The 24,182-nt window shown below is 42.8% G+C and overlaps 1 protein-coding gene across 2 annotated transcripts in view; it reads right to left on the bottom strand.

The window, feature by feature from the left end:
- The window catches only part of LOC124775090 (ATP-binding cassette subfamily C member 4-like), a 254,271-nt gene that overhangs the window by 16,979 nt on the left and 213,110 nt on the right, over positions 1 to 24,182 (bottom strand). For both annotated transcript variants that reach the window (XM_047249900.1, XM_047249901.1), the window contains exons 20-22: positions 9,421 to 9,548; positions 8,813 to 9,058; positions 8,523 to 8,683 (exon numbers count right to left, since the gene is read on the bottom strand). In XM_047249900.1, the coding sequence (XP_047105856.1) occupies positions 8,523 to 8,683; positions 8,813 to 9,058; positions 9,421 to 9,548 (535 nt within the window). The remainder of the gene's footprint in view (positions 1 to 8,522; positions 8,684 to 8,812; positions 9,059 to 9,420; positions 9,549 to 24,182) is intronic.

Here is a 24,182-nt window from a genome sequence, read left to right as displayed (position 1 = left end):
AAGTTCTTGAGTTTATGTTGGCACAAAAAGTTATTCAGCAATTAATAAATTTCTGGAAACATCCCCCAGGCTGTGGCTAAGCCATGTCTCTGCAGTATCCTTTCTTTCAGGAGTGCTAGTTCTGCAAGGTTCGCAGAAGGTAGGAGACGAGATACTGGCAGAAGTAAAGCTGTGAGTACCGGGCGTGAGTCGTGCTTCGGTAGCTCAGATGGTAGAGCACTTGCCCGCGAAAGGCAAAGGTCCCGAGTTCGAGTCTCGGTCGGGCACACAGTTTTAATCTGCCAGGAAGTTTCAATTAATAAGAAATCTAATTTTATGTCCAGTATTGTGAACCGCATTTCATCATTTTATTTTCATCTCAAAACCTAAGGACCAATACTTTATATTCATTATAAATGAGCCCGCATCTCGTGGTCGTGCGGTAGCGTTCTCGCTTCCCACGCCCGGGTTCCCGGGTTCGATTCCCGGCGGGGTCAGGGATTTTCTCTGCCTCGTGATGGCTGGGTGTTGTGTGCTGTCCTTAGGTTAGTTAGGTTTAAGTAGTTCTAAGTTCTAGGGGACTGATGACCATAGATGTTAAGTCCCATAGTGCTCAGAGCCATTTGAAGCCATTATAAATGAACATCTGTGCACATCAAAATTATATTGACAGAGTATGTTCTAATGATGCTTTCCAACTGTAATTTGATAAATCTCTTGTAAACAAAGAGACCAAAACAGCATTTCAAGCAAGTAAATATGCAGTGCTGCACGTTATACCAAAGAAGAAAGTTCAGGTGGTTGTATTCTGTGACAGAAGGTCTGTGTAACTATGTTGTTTAAGAAAATATACACCTGCCAAACTGAAGACTTTCTGGAGTTGACTTAAATGAAACAACAGATCCTCTCATGCTCGTTTCTCGGGACTATTTAAAAGAGGATTAAGCATCCCAATGTACAATTTCTGTATATTGGTGGAGATTTCCTTTATAAAAGCTAAGTAGTGAGTTTTCTTAAGTTTACTTAAACTGACAGCAACTTATTCAGCTAATCAATTTCTTTAAGTGTTGTGAAGTTTAACTAATGATTTGATTTGATTTTGTGTTCCATAGGTCCAACTGTGTTGAGTTCCCAAGGATGTGGAACAAGTCAGTTCTTTACAAATACAGTATGATAATCTTACAGCATATAAAGACATTTGAGTACATAATTATGTAAAAATATATCTAAAAACACAGATGATGTGACTTACCGAACGAAAGTGCTGGCAGGTCGATAGACACACACAAACATACACACAAAAGTTGAAGATGTATACACACAAAATTCAAGCTTTCACAACAAACTGTTGCCTCATCAGGAAAGAGGGAAGGAGAGGGAAAGACGAAAGGATGTGGGTTTTAAGGGAGAGGGTAAGGAGTCATTCCGATCCCGGGAGCGGAAAAACTTACCTTAGGGGGAAAAAAGGAAATTTCTGCTTGTGTCTGTGTATGTGCGGATATGTGTGTGTGTGTGTGTGTGTGTGTGTGTGTGTGTGTGTGTGTGTGTGTGTGTGTGTGTATTTTTCCCCCTAAGGTAAGTCTTTCCGCTCCCAGGATTGGAATGACTCCTTACCCTCTCCCTTAAAACCCACATCCTTTCGTCTTTCCCTCTCCTTCCCTCTTTCCTGATGAGGCAACAGTTTGTTGCGAAAGCTTGAATTTTGTGTGCATACATCTTCAACTTTTGTGTGTATGTTTGTGTGTCTATCGACCTGCCAGCACTTTCGTTCGGCAAGTCACATCATCTGTGTTTTTAGATATATTTTTCCCACGTGGAATGTTTCCCTCTATTATGATTATATAAAAATTTATACAGTAAATTCTTTGAGCAGCAATACAGGAAAAAAAGACGATACATATTTTCTTAGAATCGTTACAGCACTATGGAAAAACAGATACAGAGCACATGCAGATACAGAGCTCAAGTTAAATAACATTCTTAGTGGCATTATGTCAACTTTTATTATATAATATTAAAATTTTACAATTTATTTAGTTAAAAATTCATCTAGACTGTAAAAAGCTTTTTCTAGCAGAAATATTTTTAGTGCTTTCCTAAACTTACTCTTGTTATGAGTCCCTGTCTATTTCAGGAGCAAGAGCACTAAAGAGTTTTGTTCCAGTGTAGCGGACACCCTTTCACGTCAAGCTCAAATTTCTATGCTCGCTCTGTATTCTTCCTCGATGTGTTATGCTCATGACAATTACTGTTTGGTTGAAATATCTCTATATTTTTACAAACAAAACACATGAGAGAAAAAATATATTGGCATATAGATGTGTATATTTTGAGCTCTCTAAAGCTATTTCTACATGAGCCTCTTGGGCACAATCCACATATAAAAAATCCCTGAAAAATAATGCTGTCTTCAACGAGTGAGTGAAAATAGCCATAGTATGCCACTTTTGCAGTGTTAGGTTCAACACATGTAGTGACAACCCGTAAAGCATATGTAGCAGAGCTAAGCCCCTTACAGAGATCTATAATACGTGAAGATCAGTTCATTTTCTTGTCAATGTGCACTCCAAGAAATTTTGTTGTTTCCATTCTGAGAGTATGTGATTAATGGATTCCTCAAGATTACTATCTATTCTACTGCTCATAAAAATTGTGGTATCATCAGCAAATAATGCAAATTTACACGGTAGGCTTGTGCATGATGGTAGATCATTTATAATGATCAGGAATAATAGTGGCCCACAAATTGGGCCCTGAGGCACTCCACATGTAATGGAACTCCATTCAGAATGTGAGGAAACGTCACATGCTCCACCCGAGCTATTCAAGACAACTTTTTGTTTCCTGTCTTGTAGGGACAACTGTAGCCAATTGCCTGCAACACCACTTACTCCTACTTATTTTGCTTTTTGCAAGAGAATCTGGTGATCAACATAGTCTAATGCTTTAGACAAATTGCAGAAGACACCAAGTGATAGCATTTTTCTCATTAAGGGTTTCTGGGACTTCTTTTGCAAGTGAATAGATTGTGTCTTTTGTTGAACAGCCCTTTGGAAAGCCAAATTTTCTCTTTCTGAACTCCATTCACGAGATGATCAGTAATTCTTACACTTATTAGCTTTTCTAACATTTTAGAGAAAGCTGTCAGCAAAGATATAGGTCAATAGTTACTTATTTCAGTTTTATCGCCCTGTTTGTACAGGGGCTTCACATTGGCATGCTTAAGTCTACTGGGAAAAACACCTTTCTGAAGGGAAGCATTGGAAATATGACAGAACATGTCCCTTATCCACAAACAAGAATATTTAAATACATTACTAGAAGTAGTATCAACCCCTGCAGAGTTCTTATTTTTTAAAGACAATGATTTTTTTAAATTTTATCTACAGTGACAAGTTTAAGGTGCATTTCTGAATTTTTGTTAGAATATAAAGCTCAACAAAGAGTTGCAGCTTCATCAACATTGGGGTTGCAGCCAATCTGTTGAGTTACCAACAGGAAGTGTTGATTAATGATCTCTGCCACACTTTTGGGCTTATCTACTAGAGTACCTTCATATCTCATTTTATTTACATCTTCTTTGCTTATTTTTTTTTTTTTTACAATGCTCCAAATTGTTTTTATTTTATTATTAGAATTATCTATTTCCTTCTCATAACAAATGGCTTTTTATTTCTGTATTAGTTTCTACAAATTTCACAGTATAATCTATAGTGTTCCCATTTTTCTACATCTTTAGATAATCTTGTTGCAGCATAAGTTACCCTTTTGGTTTTACATGATTGTTCTATACCTTTTGTAATCAAAGGCTTACTTACAGAATTGGAAGCACTGTTTCTGACCCATTTCTTTGGAAATATTTCTCCAAAAAGAGCACAGAATTTATTTATAAAACAGTTAAATTTAGCATGAACTTTATCAAGGCTACATAATAAAGACCAATCCTACGGTTGAAAGTTTCTTTTGCCTCTTCGTTCATTACTCTTATGAGTTTCCATTGAGGAATTAGTAGTTTGAGCAAATTAACATCATAAAGAGTGAGAATATTTCCATCATGATCTGAAAGTCCACTTACAACCTGCCTGAAGGTATAATTCTGATGTCTACTTACATCTAAAAAAATGTTATCTATTATAGTTTGGGACTCTGATGTAATTCTTGTTGGGAAGTTCATTACCGGATTATTATTATCCGATTATATAAGGTCATCACAATCTCGAAGTCAATTTTATTCTTATTTTCTGTCAAAGTTTATATTGCAATCACCTAAAACTACAATACCCTTTGCTTTTGCAAGTAACCCTGACAGCAGAAGGTGGTTAAACAACCTCAAACAAAGTTTCCTCATTAATATTTGTTGATTTGCAGATACATGTCTGCAAACTTTGTACACATTAAAATTCCTGTGCAACAGTACTGCAGCACACAGTTACAGGAGCCAAAACAAAATGGCACCGGCCACTGAAGAAATGGAGTACTGCATGGCAATTGATTTTTCTCTCTGAAGGGGAATAATTGTGCATCAATCCACGCTAAGTTGGTGGAAGTGTATTAGCAGCAGTGGTTACGTGGCACAGACACTTCCAGTGTTGTAAAACAAGTTTGAATGATGCAAAATGAAGTGGCAAACCAGCCTACATGTGATAATGTGTTGCTGAAAGTGATTTTGAACTGCCATGGTATGGTAAATGGAAATGCCGTGTGGCTAGGGCCTCCTGTCGGGTAGACCGTTTGCCTGGTGCAGGTCTTTTGAGTTGACGCCACTTTGGCAACTTGCGTGTCGATGGGGAAGAAATGATAAGGACAACACAACACTCAGTCCCTGAGTGGAGAAAATCTCCTACCCAGCCGGGAATCGAACCCGGGCCGTTAGGTATGACATTCCGTCACACTGACCACTCAGCTACCAGGGGCAAACCATGGTATGGTGCAAACAGATTATACTTGTAAAGGTCAAATTGTCACAGAAAGATTTTTTTAGTGAAGTCACAGTATGCTGCAAAGTTGAAGAGTCACAGGAAGCTGCCTGAGGGGGTGCTTTTACTCCATGATAATGCCCGAGTTCGTTCTCCGCAAGACAATCCCACATTATGCTTCTTTGGGCTATCAAATTATGCCTCACTAGTAGCTCCTTCCTGATTCCTCGCATGAAGAAACCACTGCTGGCAGCGATTTTGAGAATGACTAGGTGATTTTTGAGGCTGAACATTTCCTGGACAACAATACTTGCATATTTTTGCAACCAATGTCTATGACAAGTCATAAACCCATGGGAAAATTTGGTCTCGGATAATGATTATGTAGAGAAGGACTAACATTACCACCGAGTTTCATTATCACAGCTTTATTATTTCAAGCTGATAAATAAAATTATTTATAAATGCCACTACTTGTTATACATTGTGTAATGAAGCCTTTTTCTGTTCGCACTGTAACACTAAGTATGCTCTCATGATCATTGTATCAGAAATTTTTGTCTTTAATATTAAAACAAGTTTTCATTCTTAAACTCATCTAATTAGATAAAGTATGTGCTCAATGTCTGTTACAATCTTAGTATTATTGCATTTTATAACAAAAACACAGTACATTACAAAATAGCGTGCATTTTGTCCAAATGCATGAACAGTGCACAATGGGAGCAGTACCAAAATATTTAGTGAGCACTTTAAAACCAATGGCACTGATAAAATTTCCATCTGAAGACCTTTAAACTGAAATGTTTAACAGTCTTTCCATTGTGCCTTTCTGCACCACAAGGTCTCCTCTTTGTGGTGAATAGCAATCTGTTGTTGGTGTGGCCTTCAGTCAAAGACTGGTTCAATGCAGTTCTCCACGATACCCCATGCACGCCTCTTCATCTCCAAATATCCACTGCAAGCTCCCTTCTTTTAGCCAAGTTGTGCCACAAATTTCTTTCCTGCACAATTCTATTCAGTACCTCTTCATTAGCTACGTGATCTACCAATATAATCTTCAGCATTCTTCCATGGTACAATGTTTTGAAAGCTTCTATTCTTTTCTTATCTAAACTTTCATTTCCATCAACAGCTACACTCCAGATGAATACCTTCAAATTGACTTCCAAACACTTAAATCTATATTTATTGTTAAAGTTCTCTTCTTCAGAAACACTTTTCTTGCCATGCCTATCTACATTTTATATCCTCCCTACTTCACCCATCATCTGTTATTTTGCTGCCCAGAGAGCAAAACTCATCTGCTACTTCCAGTGTCTTGTTTCCTAATCTAATTCCCTCAACATCCCCTGATTTGATTCTAGTACATTCCATCATTGTTTTGGTTTTGTTAATGTTGATCTTATATCCTCCTTTCAGGACACTATCCATTCTGTTCAACTGCTCGTCCAAGTCCTTTGCTGTTTCTGACAGAATTACAATGCCATCAGCAAACCTCAAAGTTGTTTTTTTTCTTCACTCTGAACTTTAATTCCTACTCCAAAAATGTTTTTGGTTTATTTACTGTACTTGAAGACAAGATTATTGAAATGGAAGAGGACATTGATGATGATGATGATGATGATGACGATATGGGAGATATGAGATTGCGAGAACAATTTGACAGGGTGCTGAAAGGCCTAAGTTGAATCAAGGCCCCAATGGTAGAAGGCATTCCGTCCGATTTACTGATAGCGTTGGGAGAGCCAGCCACGACAATACTATTCCATCTGGTGTGGAAGACGCATGAGCATGTGAAAACCCCCAGACTTCAAGAGGAATGTAATAACGCTAATTCCAAAGAAAGTAGTTGGTAACAGGTGTCAAAATTACCAAACTGTCAGTTTAGTAAGTCACGGTTTCAAAATACCAACATGGATTCTTTACAGAAGAGTGGAAAAACTGCTAGAAGCGAACTTCAGGGAAGAGTAATTTGGATTCTGGAGAAATTTATGAATACACAAGGGAATACTGACCTTATGCCTTTTCTTAGAAGATAGGTTAAAGGAAGGCAAACCTACTTTTATAGCATTTGTAAACTCAGATAAAGCTTTTGACAATGTTAATTGAAGTACTCTCTTCGAAATTCTGAAGGTAATGGGGGTAAATATACATGGAGCAAAAGGCTGTTTACAACTTTTACAGAAAACTGCATGCAATTCTGTAAACCAGTGAAGTGCATAACAGAGTTCATAGCATGGTGCCATAAACTTCGTAATAAAAGGAGAAATTCAAAACCATTTTTGGCACTTTCAATGTTTGCCATTTATTGTGCATTTCATCTCTATTCTCAAAAATTCCCAAGCATAATCATAAATAAATTAAAATGTCAATGTGTGGTCCTTGTGCTTGAATTAACAGCCAGGTAATCAAAGGGACAGCAATGCTGGATGAACACAACAGGACTCAAATTCAATTGATTATGTCTTAATGGACACACATCTACAGGGGTGGAGTGGTTCCTGGTCAGGATGGTCAGGAAAGTGAGCATCTGAAGGTTGTTATTTAAACTAAATGAAGTTTTGAAGATGATGTGTCTGTTTACTGCAGATTCAGACTACAATGGAAACCTCCACAAAGGATAGAGATTTCTCATATGCCAATTGCATAGGCAACAGAGGTGAGTGGCCAAAATTTAAGAGAGTTTAAAAAGGAATAGTTACATTTGAGGGTGTATGTGTAATAATAGACTGTGACAAGATCAGACACCATAAAACTGTCTGCCCTGTAGGAAGACCAAATCATTATTGGGCGATATTTGGATATGCTTGTCTGCAGACAGAGCACATGGGATGGACTGCAGTGACCTTTCCCCCCATGCTTCCTAACTGGCTATTCGGAGAATGTTTGACTGTGCAGCATTTTAGTATGGGCTCTATATGGCCCTTGGATTTTGAATTATTGATTCAATATGCATATTGTGGTACGTTTAGCTAGCTGGAATGAATGTAAATTAATGAGTCAGGACAGTAAAATTTAATTTCTTGGGGTCCACAGTACAACTGACAGCTGGGTTTGTAAATAGAATTACTGGGGTTGTTCACTTGTCACCCAGTGACATGCTGCAATTACCCATTTGTTCCACTACACAAATTTTACCACAAGGAATTGGAATACATAAATATTCAACTCACTCTTGTGTTTCTACATCTGGAAAAAGGAAATTCCTTATCGTTGTTCAATATTTTATGGACATGGAGCATTATGTTGCCAAACAAACAGGGAGATCACATTTCTTACATGTACACACATCTTTCAACAGGTGGTGGAGGAAGAGGCATTCAGTGACTATTAATTCTTTTATGCAAATCTGTCAATTACAAGAAGCAATACTTACTGTCCCATAAGTTTATCCTGACCTGGAGTTCTGGCTGAACTCCACCAATTTTTATAGACTTCTCAGTTCCTTTCCTTCCCCTTCAACCCCTTTGTCAGGAGGAGCCACAGGCTCTGAACACTTGCAAATTGTAATACCTTAAGTGTGTGTTATCTTGCTGTTGCTTGGTGGCAAGATTTTTAATGTACCCAGTTATATTACAAAAATATTTATTTTACTGGTAACTACAAGTAGCAATTGATACTTACTGTGGATCAACATTAGCAGTAGCTTCATCAAGAACCAGTATCTTGTTGTTCCGGAGAATTGCACGTGCAAGACATATTAATTGTCTCTGACCAACACTGAAGTTGCTTCCACCTTCATTTATCTTCATGTCAAGGCCATCCACTACAGCTTTCAGCTCAACCTGTGCAACACTCAAGTACAATGAGCTTGTATTAGGAGTTTTTACACACACACACACACACACACACACACACACACAAAATAAATATGAAGTTACAACCAGGAATGTATTCGTTACAAAGTGTCTTACCTCTTCCAGGGCATTCCATATCTGGTGGTCAGGGAACTCTTGAAAAGGATCCAAATTGTATCGAATTGAGGCTGAGAAAAGAACAGGTTCTTGTGGTATGATAGAAATGCGTTTTCTCAAATCATGGAGACCGATATCTTGAGTGTTTATGTCGTCTATGTAAATAGCACCTTCTAAGTTTGCCAGGCGGAAAAGTGCAGATATAAGTGAAGATTTGCCAGCTCCAGTCCTTCCAACAATACCAACCTGCAAGAAATGACAAATATCTTATGAACAGAGTCCTTCTCAAAGCTAAATTTTAAACTTTGAGTCATGTAATAATAGAGTACTAGACTGTAATGTAAATTAGTCCCAAACTCTGAGCTTGTATATAGTGTAATGGACGAGACTTAATGGCAATATAGAATAATACAATTTACTGCTCAACCTGTTGGCATTGTTGGCTGGGGGGGGGGGAGGGGGGGGGAGGGGGGGGGAGGGAGGGAGGGGGGGATGGAAATGGAGGAGCATAGCGCAGTAAGAAATGAGATGTTGGCAACCCCAGTCTAGTTGGAACGATTTAACAAAACATACAGTGAAATCAAATTTTTGGTAATTGTCAACTGTACCTTTTGACCTGCTTCTATTTCAAATTTTAAATCCTTAAGAACTGGTGGTTCAGCCACAGCATATCGCAAAGATACACCTTCAAATCTCACTGCTCCATGTTGAGGCCAGGTAGGCGGTGGTTTTCTTCCTGAAAATTTTCAAACAGTTTTAATTCTTTACCTCACTCAGTCACGTAGACATTATTAAAGCTGCATCATCAGTTACGCATAAAATAGGTTTAATTGCACTTTTAACACTATCCACAATGCGAGACCTATTTTCTTGTCACTAAGCACAAATAAAAATTTTTGAAGTTCAGTTTATTTATTGACTTTCCTCTGCGTTTTTTGGTTACTGATTATACAGTAGTCTTGTCAGCACAACACTCAAATAATTTGTTTAATTTACAACGTGTGATGGCAAATTTTGGGGCAAACACTCAATAGCTTAATGGAAAATAACTGAACACCTTTTCTGTTCACGTAACTTTCTTTCCACGAACAATACAAGACTGGCATAGAAGGGAGAACCGATAGAGGTACTCAAGGTACTCTCCGCCATGCACCGTCAGGTGGCTTGCCGAGTATGGATGTAGATGTAGATGTTTAGTGGAGCTACAATGATTATGTTATTGTGATTGTTGTCACTGTCATCATCACAAATAAGTATTTACATTTTACTGATACAACAGTCTTTTCCCTGTGGCTTCAAACGCATATGCATCCAATTCATATTGAACACACCACCTCCTCCCCTCACCGTATCCTCATCCTCCCACCTCTCTCTGTACCACCTCCTCCCCCCTCTCTGATTATATATTTTTCTATAATTCACCTCCCCTTCTTCCTTTTCTAGTGGCCCACAATTCCTTCTTGCATCTCCCTGTCCACTTCCTCGTTCACCTCACTCTGTCCATCAGCACCTCTATCCACTCAACTTGTAGCCCTGCAATAAAGTAAGCCAATACAACTTCCACACCATACGTATCATGCAGAGCAGCGTACATGTTGGGCCTGGAAGAAAAATAATAAAATAAAATAAATAAATAAATAAATAAAATAAAATTTCTTGCCCCTAACATGTAGGCTTCCCTGCAATTAGGCTGATTTGGCAAGCAGTTACTGTTCCCATACTACATGCCTCTTGTGCAGGTCAGCCTATACACCAGGAGCTGGGAGGCGGAAATAGTTTTCGCCCATATCTCTGTTCCTATTGTAGCTAGGTGGTTATAAACCCCACAGCGCTGATACTCTTACTCTTGAGACCTGCTATTTCTCAACCCAGTTACAACCTAACTTCATATTTATTTGTGTGTGTGTGTGTGTGTGTGTGTGTGTGTGTGTGTGTGTGTGTGTGTGTAAAAACTCCTAATGCTAGCTCATTGTACTTTAGTGTTGCACAGGTTGAGCTGAAAGCTGTAGTGGGTGGCCTTGACATGAAGTTACAACCTAAGTAAAACATTTGACTTGGTGTCACATGACATACTCATCAAAAAGTTAAAATACTATGGCATTGAAGATGATACACCCCATCCATTCAAATCTTATCTAAGCAATAGGTTACAACTTGTATATGCAAATAAGCAGAGGTCAGAAATACTCCCTATAGAAAGAGGAATACCCCAAGCTCTGTTCTTGGACCTTTTCTGTTCATTGTCATTAACATAGATTTCTCGAATTACATACCGTGTAACAACATACTATATGACATACTATATGAAATTAATAAGTACAGGAGAGAACTTACAGAGTGTACTGGACAAAAATAGAGAAATGATGCAAATGGCTAATTACTGGTGTCAGGCTAACCAGCTGTGCATAAATCAAACAAAAACAGAAGAAATAATATTTAATCTCAAAGTAACTAAAAATGAAAACAAAACAGTGAAATTACTTGGACTAATCATAGACCAAAAGCTCTCATGGGAAGGACACACCAATTATCTCTGTAGTAAACTAGCACAAGTACTTTTCTTATTGTGTAAATAAAGGAACAGTGTGAGCAAGCAATTGCTACTCCACTCATACTATGCTTTTTTTCATTCCCAACTGCAATATGGAATATTGCTTTGGGGTAACTCCCCAGGGGCTGAATGTATTTTCAGATGGCAGAAGAAAGCAATCAGGTGCATGGAAGGGTTAGCATCCAGAGAGTCTTGCAGAAATTATTTTAAATCTCTTAGCATAATGACAGTGACAAGCATGTACATATAAAACTGTTTAATATATGCCAGAGAAAATCTGAAAAAATTGAACATGAGATGTGATGTGACGTGCATGCACACAGTACAAGAAACAGTGATCTGCTGAACTTGCCTTCCACAAGACTTGCTGTAGTCCATAATAACTATAAGTACTTAAGCATAAAATCTTTCAATAAGTTACCATGCTCAGCTCGTACAGTACCACTAAATAAATATAAGAATACATTGCAAACCTGGCTAAAAAACAATGAATTCTATACAACTGAATTCTTAGAAACTAATCATCAAAATATATGTTTACCTAAGTTATGAAGAAAATGTTTTGATATTATATAAGCTAGTTATTTACTGTGATTCTTTTCTTATGTGTGTATTTAATTACTGTATAAAACATTGTTTTATGTAATTCTGAAGAAAAGGTCTTTAGTTCCTTTTCTCCCCTTTCTGTAACTATTTGAATATCATGCTGAAACTAAAACCCTCTGTAAACTTTGACGAAGCCAATTGTATGAAAAATACTGAAAGGCTAATAAAAATATTCTATTCTATTCTATTCTACTTAATATAATAAAACTCAGCTCACCACTACTAAGTAAATCATCCTTGCAATTTTTGAGTGCCTATGGTCTTTTGTGTCAGTAAACATAAATGATAAAAATAAGCTTACACGATCTGAGAATAATCAAGCTAAATGAGAGATACTGGAAATGCTATGGTCATTTTGAGACACCACAGAAGAAACATAGCGAAGTACTAAGGGAGCAAGGAAATAAGCAAGAATAGTATCAATATTTTGGTTACAGAACAGTGACCAAACACAGTCATGAAATATGAGCCTACTTGTCAATATTATTTGCATTAATGTTAGTACTTTTCCTTGCAAAACCAATGGCAGGTAAAGGTCTGAATCTGTAGTTTATGCTTGCTTGTACTGCTAATTGCAGGTAGTTCTGCAAGAATCCAGACAGACATCACTGTGACTGCTTTGGACACCGGCTGTTTGGCCACCCCACGCTTGAATGAGCCAACCTCCTAATTTCATGAGCACCACTCAGTTAACCACTGCAGAATTAGGGAGTACGATGAGAACATAGATAAACAAAGCGTGAAAGCTAAGCTGAATTACGAAGAGTATGTCCATAGTGTAAAAGACCATGCTCCCAGCGCTGTTTAACAAATATTTTCATTAGTGTTGAAGCACAATAAAAATGTGTACTGTGGCAGATGCTCTACTCTCTTTCACTTTCACTATTACAGAATTGAAGGCAGATCACGTCGAAGTGTACGTTATGAAATGTTATGTACTAAAAAGTGCAAAAATAGATAAAAATATATAAAAATATATGACAGAGACCTAGTTCATTTACGTTAGTACGATCAAGTGGAGGGCTTCACACTTAACATGAGGAGCTTTTAGGCATCTATCCTCAGTCTGGAAGTTTAGATGTCTGAAACGTTCTGGCTTAGCCCGCAACAGTGTCATGTAATCTTTAAAGACAGTCTGATGAAATACTGGCAAATGTGACACCCAGCATTGTAACTGCTAACGTAGTGAGTGCATATGTATGTACACAATATATGTGGACCACTACATATTGAATCTATAACCTATCACTTAGTTTATCACTGTTTGACACACAGAATGTGGTGTTGGCAAAAACTGACTTTTTTATGAAGGAAAATATTAAAGGAAGTTCATTAAGACACACAATGTCAAAACATTGTTTAATTCAAAAGCTTTTGAAACAATTTAGTTGCTGTCATATTTTTAGTTTATTCAGTGGTAACATACACAATAGTGCCAACAGACTTGTTTGCGAACAACTTTTTTCCAAATATTTTTGTTAACAGCAAGCTTTTTTCCTGTTATGGATCACAATGATTATGTGACGGAAATTCCAGAATGGAATAATGACACTATATTATGAAAAGGATAGATTGCTACTCGCCACATAGCGGAAACGAGTCGCAGACAGGCAGAACAAAAAGACTGCTGAACAAGAAAGCTTTCATCCAAACTGAACTGGACACACACACACACACACACACACACACACACACACACACACACACACACACACACACACAGCCTACCTTTACTGTATGGTTAAATGGTGATGGCATCAGAACTACTCAGGACGATGTCGTTATAAGGAGACACAAAACTGGCATTCCAAAAATCGGAGCATGGAATGTTAGATCCTTCAATCATGCAGGCAGGTTAGAAAATTTAAGAAGGGAAATGGATTGGTTAAAGTTAGGTATAGTGGGAATTAGTGAACGTTGGTGGCAGATAGACTTCTGGTCAAGTGAATACAGGGTTGTAAATACAAAATCAAATTGAGTATTGCAAGAATAGGTTTAATAATGAATAAAAAATAGGAATGTGGATAAGCTACTACAAACAACATACTGAACGCATTTTGTAGCCAACATAAACACAAAGCTCTTGCCTACCACAGAAGTACAAGTTTATATGCCAACTAGTTCCACAGATGGAGACTTAAGACATGTATGATAATATAAAAGAAATTATTCAGATAGTTAAGGGAGACAAAAATTTAATAGTCATGCGGGACTGGAATTCGATAGTAGGGAAAGGAAGAAGGATAAGTAGCAGATGAGAATGGAAGAGGAGTAAGATATGAAAGAGGAAACAGCCTAGTAGAATCTTTCACCGAGCGTAACTTAATCATAGCTAACACTTGGCTTAAGAATCGTGAAAGAAGTCTGTATAAGTGGAAGAGGCCTGGAGACACTGGAAGGTTTCAGATATAATATATGATGGTAAGACAAATATTTAGGAAACAGGTTTTAAATTGGAATGAACTGTAGATTAAAACTGAAGAAACTGCAAACAAGTAGGAATTTAAGAAGATGGGACCTAGATAAACTGAAAGAACCAGAGGTTGTACAGAGTTTCAGGGAGGGCATTAGGGAATGACTGACAAGAATGGGGGAAAGAAATACAGTAGAAGAAGAATGGGTAGTTCTGAGCGGCAAAATAATGAAAGCAGCAGAGGATCAAGTAGGTAAAAAGATGAGGGCTAATAGAAATCCTTGGGTAGCAGAAGAGATACTGATTAATTGATGGAAGAGAAAATAAAAAAATGCCATAAATGAAGCAGGCAAAAAGGAATACAAACGTCTCAAAAATGAGATTGACAGGAACTTCAAAATGGCTACGCAGGGATGGCTAGGGATCAAATGTAAGCATGTAGAAGCATGTATCACTAAGGATAAGATAGATGCTGCCAACAGGAAAATTAAAGAGACATTTTGGAGAAATGAGAACAACCTGTATGAATATCAAGAGCCGAGATGGAAAACCAGTCCTAAGCAAAGAAGGGAAAGCAGAAAGGTGCAAGAATGTACAGGGTGGAGAAAAATTGTGTCATGAAATTTGAACCCTAGATAGCTGATGCCAGCAGGAACCAAAACTGGTAATGTTGTTTAGGTCAACAATGCACCATGTTTAAACTACAGAAACATGGCACCACACTCGCCGATTGTCCACAGAACTGCCCTGTTGCCAAAGGCTCTGGACAACACGTGACTCAGCAGGATTTGCCTGCAGGAGATCCCACCATATACAAGGTGGCCCGCACGCTCGGTGGTAGCATGCAAGCCTTCCACTCTGCGGCCCTGGGGGCAAATCCCCCAGAGTCCCAACACATCCATTGTAGTTTCATGGTAAGACGTACCGGGATGAAACCCATCAACAACTGTTAGTTCGCTTACAGAATGTCTTTTAAAAATTGTGTCAGCCCTAAAAAACACCTTTTTGTAGGTAGGACATTGTTTACTTAAAGCAGGTGCTCAAACTGGTGACCCTCTGACATGATAAGCTTGGTAACATCCAACAGTGTTGTTCCGAAATCTTTGAAAGATCCCTGGCATTGCCCTGATGCAATTGGTAGCATGTTGAATGCGATCCATTAATTCCTCTTTGTTTCTAGGTGGTTCGCATCTGGGTGGGTGTATTAGAACCTTGAAGAGTCCCCAATGGAGAATGTCCAGTGGTGTGAGGTCTGGTAATTGCGGAGGCCATGTCCTATGAGCAGCTCTGCCAATTACCAGACCATCTAAGATTTCATGTAAATACCTACACACAGTGCGACTGTTATTGTGGTTGCCCCATCATGCTGCAAACACATGCATAGCCCTGCGTCTAGTGGTACATCTTCCACTCGGACAGGTAGAGTTTCTTGCAAAAAGTGAAGGTAATTTGCCCCGGTAAGCTGAGAAGGTAGACAGACTGGCCCAATTAGATGGTCACCCATAATTCCTGTCAAAATGTTGAGCAAAAAATCATTCCTGGTGCCTGTGGATGTATGTGATGTGACAATTTCCCCTTGCCCAGTAATGAACGTTTCGAGTATTGTTAAGGTCATCCTGACGGAAGGCGCACTCGTCAGTAAACAACACAATTGTGGGGAAGTCTGTATATCGCACAACACATCACAGAAACCACCGGTGAAACCCTAGCCTTTGTTCATAGTCCGCCACAGGATTTAGGTCTCTGACAGGGTGGAAATTAAATGGCTTTTGGCTGTCATCCCTCAAAACCTCCCAGACTAACTGATGAGTGAACCCCATGTCATGTCCAGCTTCCAGAGTACTTGTGGGTACTTCCTTGAAGCTTTTGAGAACAGTCACTTCAAATGCAGCATTCCGTCATGTTTGAGGTCTGACAGCATCACCATGCTATCCCGCTAACGAGCCTGTTTCGCCATTTTGCCAGTGAATTGCTGCAAATGTTTCAGGGTGTGGCTAACATCTTGCTGGGTACCGCAGTCGCGCACCTACCTGTGTCTGTGTGTCTGTCTGTCTGTCTGTCTGTCTGTCTGTCCACACGTGCTCCAAAGCGAAACTTACGTGTGAATGCTTTTGACATGAGGTTGGTTGGTTGGTTGGGATTAAAGGGACCAGACTGCTACGGTCATCGGCTCCTTTTTCCAAATACTAAAAACACCCACAGAGAATAAAAGTGATTAACAGAATAGAGCACAGACGACACAGAACAAGAGAAACTGAGACAAAGACCAGACAAGACGAACGAAAAACACACAGAGCATGACGGTGGTTGGCCGACCATAGAAACAAAAAAGAGGAAAAGCCAACCACCAAGAACACATTAAAAACTCAGGTTAAAATCAGAGGCCAAAAGCCAGAATCAACACTAAAAAACAAACACTCAGATTAAACGATAAAAAACCCCTGCCCGAATAAAACGCAAAACTAAGTCCACCATGGCAGAGTCATCTATTAAAAGGGCAGAGAGCGTGTCACGCAGCGCAAACGTCTGCCTGAGGACAGATAAAAGTGGACAGTCCAACAAAATGTGGACCACTGTCAATACCGAGCCGCAGCGACAGAGAGGGGGGTCCTCACGACGCAACAAGTGGCCGTGGGTCATCCGTGTGTGCCCAATACGCAGTCAGCAGAGGACCACAGACCCCTTGCGAGAGACTCTCAAGGAGGAGTGCCACACAGTCATCGTCTCCTTGACGGCGCGGGTTTTATTAGGGGCAGTCAGACCGCGCAATTCAGCGTCCCAAAGCGAGATAACTTTCCGGCGTAAGACTGCCTTCAAATCAGTCTCCGGAAGGCCAATGTCTAGAGTGGGTTAGCTGGTGGCCTGTTTGGCCAGGCAGTCAACACGTTCATTGCCCGGGATACCGACATGACCGGGGGTCCACACAAAGACCACAGAGCGGCCGCAACGAGCAAGAGTATGCAGGGACTCGTGGATAGCCATCACCAAACGAGAACGAGGGAAACACTGGTCGTAAACCGCTCAGGGAATCACTACAGATCACACGGACTCACCTGAGCAGCAGCGGATATACTCTAGGGCGGGGGAGTGAGCGCATACCCGACACGACCAGCAACCATCGAACCGTCAGTGTAAACAATGCCAGAGCTCTGATACGTGGCCAGGATGGAATAAAAGCGGCGGCGGAAGGCCTCCGGAGGGACTGAGTCCTTCGGGCCCTGTGCCAAGTCGAGCCAAAGGCAAGGGCGAGGAACACACCGTGGGGGTGTACGCAAAGTGGCCCGGAAAGGAGGTGGAACAGTGAAAACCCTAAGCCCGGAGAGAAGCTCTTTGACGCGGACCGCGATCGTACGACCTGACCGGGGCCGACGTTCTGGCAGATGGACGACCGATCGCGGGAACAAGAGACGATAGTTTGGATGCCCAGGCAAGCTAAAAACATGGGCAGCATAAGCGGCCAGTAAATTTTGGCGCCTGAACTGCAATGGGGGGACACCTGCCTCCGCAAGTATGCTGTCCACTGGGCTGGTGCGGAAGGCACCAGTGGCAAGTTGTATCCCACTGTGTAGTAGTGGGTCCAGCACCCACAACGCAGATGGGAAAGCGGAGCCGTAAGCCAGGCTCCCATAATACAGACGGGACTGGATTAACGCCTGGTAGAGCCGTAACAGGGTAGATCGGTCGGCGCCCCAGCTGGTGTGGCTCAAGCGTATCAGAGCATTTAGATGCCGCCAACACGCCTGCTTAAGCTGCTGAATATGAGGCAGCCAAGTCAGCCGGGCATCAAAAACTACACCCAAAAACCTGTGGGTCTCAACGACAGCAAGGAGTTCGTTGGCAAGATAAAGCCGCGGTTCAGGATGGACAGTTCGGCGCCGGCAGAAATGCATAACGCGGGTCTTGGCAGCCAAAAACTGGAAACAGTGAGCTACAACCCAAGACTGCGCCCTGCGGATAGTGCCCTGTAGCTGACGTTCAACAGCTGCAATGCCAGTGGAGCTGTAGTAAAGGTAGGAGTCGTCAGCATACAGGGAAGCGGAGACAGAATTTCCCACCGCTGCAGTGAGCCCGTTTATTGCGATTAAAAACAGGCAGACACTTAAAACAGAACCCTGTGGCACACCGTTCTCCTGGACGTGGGAGGAACTATATGAGGCCGCGACTTGCACGCGGAAGGTACGATACGACAGAAAATTGCGGATAAAAATCGGCAGAGGACACCGAAGACCCCATCCGTGAAGCGTAGAAAGGATGTGATGACGCCATGTCGTATCGTACGCCTTCCACATGTCGAAAAAGACAGCGACCAGGTGCTGACGGCGGGCAAATGCAGTATGGATGGCCGACTCCAGGCTCACCAGATTGTCTGTGGCAGAGCGGCCTTTACGGAACCCACCCTGAGACGGAGCCAGAAGGCCCCGAGACTCCAGTAACCAATTGAAGCGCCGGCTCACCATCCGTTCAAGCAACTTGCAAAGAACATTGGTGAGGCTAACGGGACGGTAGCTGTCCACCTCCAGAGGATTCTTTCCAGGTTTCAAAACGGGGATGACAATGCTTTCCCGCCATTGCAACGGAAACTCCCCCGCGACCCAAAGATGGTTGGAAAGGTCGAGGAGGGGTCGCTGGCAGTCCACTGAAAGGTGTTTCAGCATCTGACAGTGGATGCCATCTGGCCCAGCAGCAGTATCAGGGCAAGCGGCTAGGGCACTGCGAAATTCCCACTCACTGAATGGAGCATTGTAAGATTCCGGGTGGTGGGTGCGAAACGAAAGGCTCCGACGTTCCAGCCGCTCTTTAATGGAACGGAAGGCCAGCGGGTAATTGGAAGAAGTGGAACTAAGAGCAAAATGCTCTGCCAAGCTGTTGGCAATTTCGTCGGAGGCTGTATAAACTGCGCCATTCAGTGAGAGCGCAGGGACGCTGACAGGGGTCCGATAGCCATAGAGGCGTCGGATCTTGGCCCAGACCTGTGATGGAGAGACAGGGAGGCCAATGGTGGACACATACCGCTCCCAGCACTCCTGCTTGCTTTGGCGGAGAAGGCGGCGGGCCCGCGCACGCAGCCGTTTGAATGTGATGGGGTGTTCAATGCAGGGATGTCGCTTGTGACGCTGTAGTGCCCACCGGTGTTCTTTAATCGCTGCAGCAATCTCAGGCGACACCAAGGCACAGTCTGCCGCCGAGGGGACCCAGAGGAACGAGGAATGGCAGATTCGGCGGCAGTAACGGTGCCGGTGGTGACCGATTGAACCACCGCATCAATTTCATCATTAGAGAGAGGCTCAATAGCGGCAGTGGAGGAGAACAAGTCCCAGTCCGCCTTATTCATAGCCCACCTGCTAGGGCGCCCAGAAGATTGACGCTGTGGCAGTGACAGAAATATCGGAAAGTGGTCACTGCCACACAGGTCATCATGCACTCGCCATTGGACAGACGGTAAGAGGCTAGGGCTACAGATCGAAAGGTCAATGGCGGAGTATGTGCCATGCGCCACACTGAAGTGTGTGAAGGTGCCATCATTTAAAATCGAGAGATCGAGCTGCGACAATAAATGCTGAACGGTGGCGCCTCTACCTGTTGCCACGGACCCACCCCACAGAGGGTTATGGGCGTTGAAGTCGCCCAGTAGCAAGAAAGGTGGCGGCAATTGGGCTATCAGCGCAGCCAGGACATGCTGCGAGACATCACCATCTAGTGGAAGGTAAAGACTGCAGACGGTAACAGCCTGTGGCGTCCACACCCGAACAGCGACGGCCTCTAAAGGTGTTTGGAGAAGTACAGACTTGCTGTGAAGAGTGTGAAGGACATAGAGGCAGACGCCACCAGACACCCTTTCATATGCTGCCCGGTTCTTATAATAACCCTGATAGCCACGGAGGGCGGGGGTTCGCATTGCTGGAAACCAAGTTTCCTGAAGAGCGATGCAGAAGAAAGGGTGAAGGCTGATAAGTTGTCGGAGCTCAGCTAGATGGTGGAAAAAACCGCTGCAGTTCCACTGGAGGATGGTATTGTCCATGTCTGAGAAAAGAGTGACTGGACTTGGAAGGTAGATTACGCCGCTGGGTCACCTGCTGCCTCCAATTGAGCACCGGTGCTAGCGCTATCCGTGGCGTCTGAGGGACCGGCGAGATCGAGGTCCGCAGCGGACACCAGAACCTCCACCTCGTCCTCAGACGCAGAGCTTGTAGGAAGCGGTGGGATGGGTGCCACCGCAATGTCGTTAGCCTTGGGAACTTTCTTCTTCTTCTTCTTCTTCTTCTTCTTCTTCTTCTTCTTCTTCTTATCTCGCTGTGCCTTCGGTGGTTCAGGCTGGGAGGGCTTCACTGGGTCAGTCTCAGGGACAGACGACAACCGTGAGGCCCTACAACCAGGGACCGGTGGTTGTTTGAGCCACTTGCGGTTGTCTGCTTTTGTACCAGTCGGAACTTGCGAAGGGAGGTCCCCAAGGACCCCTTCCTGGCGAGAGGAGCCGAAGAAGACTTACGCTTCTCCGGCTGGGAAGGGGAAGCTGATGTCCCCGATGGTTGGGGGGGTGTTGCTCCTGAAGTAGATGGAGCAGGAGCAACAGGGAGTTTAGTGCCCCCCACCATCAAGGGGGCAAGTGTGGGCCTTCGACTCAGAGCTGACTGGAGCTGATGGAACTGTAGCAGGAGTGACAGTTGTGGCATAAGAAGATGTCATACGCACCGGATGAAGCCGATCATATTTCCGCTTCGCCTCAGTGTACGTCAGGCGGTCAAGGGTCTCTATTTCCATGATTTTCCGCTCCTTCTGCAGAATCGGACAGTCCGACGAGCAAGGCGGATGGTGCTCACCACAGTTCACACAGATTGGAGGTGGGGCACAGGGATGATCAGGATGGGATGGCCGACCGCAATCGCGACAGACGAGGTCGTAAGCACAGCGTGAAGACATATGGCTGAACTTCCAACACTTGAAGCACCACATCGGGGGAGGGATATATGGCTTGACATCACAACGGTACACCATCACCTTGACCTTCTCAGGTAACGTGTCACCCTCTAAGGCCAAGATGAAGGCACCGGTGGCAACTTGACGATCCCCTGGACCCCGGTGGACGCGCCGGACAAAATGGACATCTCGTCGCTCCAAGTTGGCGTGCAGCTCCATCATCTGACTGTAAAAGGAGATCCCTGTGAAAAATAATTCCCTGGACCATATTTAAGCTTTTATGTGGGGTGATAGTAACAGAAACATCCCCCAGCTTAGTACAAGTGAGCAAGGCCCGTGACTGGGTGGAGGATGCCGTTTTTATCAACACCGATCCGGACCACATCTTGGACAAGCCCTCCACCTCCTCAAACTTGTCCTCTAAATGCTCTACAAAGAACTGAGGCTTTACGGATATAAAGGATTCCCCATCAGCTCTGGTACAGACAAGATACCTGGGTGAATACGTCTCACTTTCATTCAATGCCTTTCATTCCTCCCATGGTGTGGCGAGGGAGGAGAATGATTTGGGGTCATAAACGTTACCTTTAAAATAGCCCTCAAACGCTTAGAAACTGCTGGTGGCTGGCCACCAGCAAGAGAAGATGTGCCACGCTTCACTGCATGTCATCCACCCTGATGCCACCTGCTCCGACCAAGGGCCCTCCCCACGGGCGCCACCCAGCCACAGCAAAAGCCACTGGCAGGATGGCCGTTGCCGGGAGTCCCGATGCCCCAGGGAGATGGGCATCTACTCCTTGGCATACGTGGGGAGTTAACGGCGCAGGCATCAGTAGAGCGATCCCTGTGTTGTCAGGGGGCTACAACCAACAGGGTAGATGGCGGCCCCACCACAACGGACTGGCTACAGTGCTGGATGTTAGGTGACATGTGGTCCATGGTCGCCGTCAGTGCAGAAAATGGCCCTGCACATTGCTTGGCAGAAAGTGCACGCAGGAGCGTATCCATGCCTAAGCGATGGAGAGCGGGCAGGACTGCAATGCAACGACGAATAAGATGGCAAAAGTTCTCAATGCAAGATGGACACAATGCACCAAGTAAGGCACCCTTCCCCAATCGGCTCGCTCTTCGGAAAAATTTTGAGATACGGAGGTCAAACCCGACAGGGGACCATCACATAAGGCCGAAATGTTTGAGACTCCTTTTAGTCGCCTCTGACAACAGGCAGGAATACCGCGGGCCTATTCTTACCCCCGAACCCGCAGGGGGGCTTTTGACATGAGGTGGAGACAAAACAGCAAGACCTATTCGACACATGTGCGTATCACATTGGGGCAGTGATGAGGAAAGGGACATTTGTATGAGTAAATTGATTACCACAGCACTGCCCATCAACAGACAAAAGGCAACAGGGTAATCCCACAGCCAATCTGAGTGCATGGCGCCAAGTTTCCATAGTTTAAAACAGATACGTTGTTGACCTACACAATTAGTAATTTTGGTTCCTACTGGCATCAGCTATCCAAGGTTAAAATTTAGTGACAATTTTTCTCCATCCTGTATAGAGGGTCTATACAAGGGCATTGTACTTGACAACATTGTGGAAATGGAAGAGGATATAGATGAAGATAAAATGGGATATATGACACCGCATGAAGAATCTGACAGAGCACTGAAAAACCTAAGTTGAAACAAGGCACCGGGAGTAGACAATATTCCATTGGAACTACTGATAGCCTTGGGTGAGTCAGCCATGACCGAACTCTTCCATTTGGTGAGCAAGATGCACAAGACAGGCAAAATACCCTCAGACTTAAAAGACAAATATAGCAATTCCCAAGAAAAGCAGGTGTTGACAGGTGTGATAACTACTGAACTATGAGTGTGGTAAGTCACAGTTGCAAAAGACTAACATGAATTCTTTACAAACAAATGGAGAAACTGGTAGAAGCCGACCTTAGGGAATATCAGTTTGGATTCCATAGAAATGTTGGAACATGCAAGGCAATATTGATCCTATGACATTAGCGGAGTGTGGCGAAAACTGCACAACAAAGAGGTTCACGAACTGTAATCAAGCCCTGACAATGAGTATTATTAAATCACGTAGGCTGCGATGGGCGGGTCACGTAGGTCAAATAGATGAGGGCAGGACAGCGCACAGGGTACTGGTAGGGCAGTTAGAGGGAAAATGTCCTGTGGGGAGACCGAGGCGTAGATGGGAGGACAATGTGAAGGCTGATTTGAGGAGCCTAGGTATTGAAGGTGAATGGAAGGAAATAGCCCAAGACAGGGACAGATGGCGAAAATACGTTGCTGAGGTAATGGACTCTCGAGTCCGGTATGACCAGCGCGAAAGAAAGAAAGAAAAGAAAAGAAAGAAAGACTTATTTTAGAAGGTAGGCTAAGGAAAGGCTAACCTAAATTTCTAGCATCTGTAGACTTAGAGAAAGCTTTTGACAATGTTGACTGGAATACTCATTCAAATTCTGAAGGTGGCAGGGGTAAAATACAGGGAGTGAATGGCTATTTACAATTTGTACAGAAACTAGATGGCAGTTATAAGAGTCGAGGGGCATGAAAGGGAAGCAGTGGTTGGGAAAGGAGTGAGACAGGGTTGTAGCCTCTCCCCGATGTTATTCAATGTGTATATTGAGCAAGCAGTAAAGGAAACAAAAGAAAAATTTGGAGTAGGTATTAAAATTCATGGAGAAGAAGTAAAAACTTTTAGGTTCGCCGATGACATTGTAATTTTGTCAGAGACAGCAAAGGACTTGGAAGAGCAGTTGAACGGAATGGACAGTGTCTTGAAATGAGGATATAAGATGAATATCAGTAAAAGCAAAAGAGGATAGTGGAATGTAGTATCTACCTTTGACACTGAT

The sequence above is a fragment of the Schistocerca piceifrons genome, chromosome 2 (assembly GCF_021461385.2).
Source record: "Schistocerca piceifrons isolate TAMUIC-IGC-003096 chromosome 2, iqSchPice1.1, whole genome shotgun sequence".
Classification (NCBI taxonomy): Eukaryota; Metazoa; Arthropoda; class Insecta; order Orthoptera; family Acrididae; genus Schistocerca; species Schistocerca piceifrons.
This window is presented reverse-complemented; position numbering and strand designations above follow the sequence as displayed.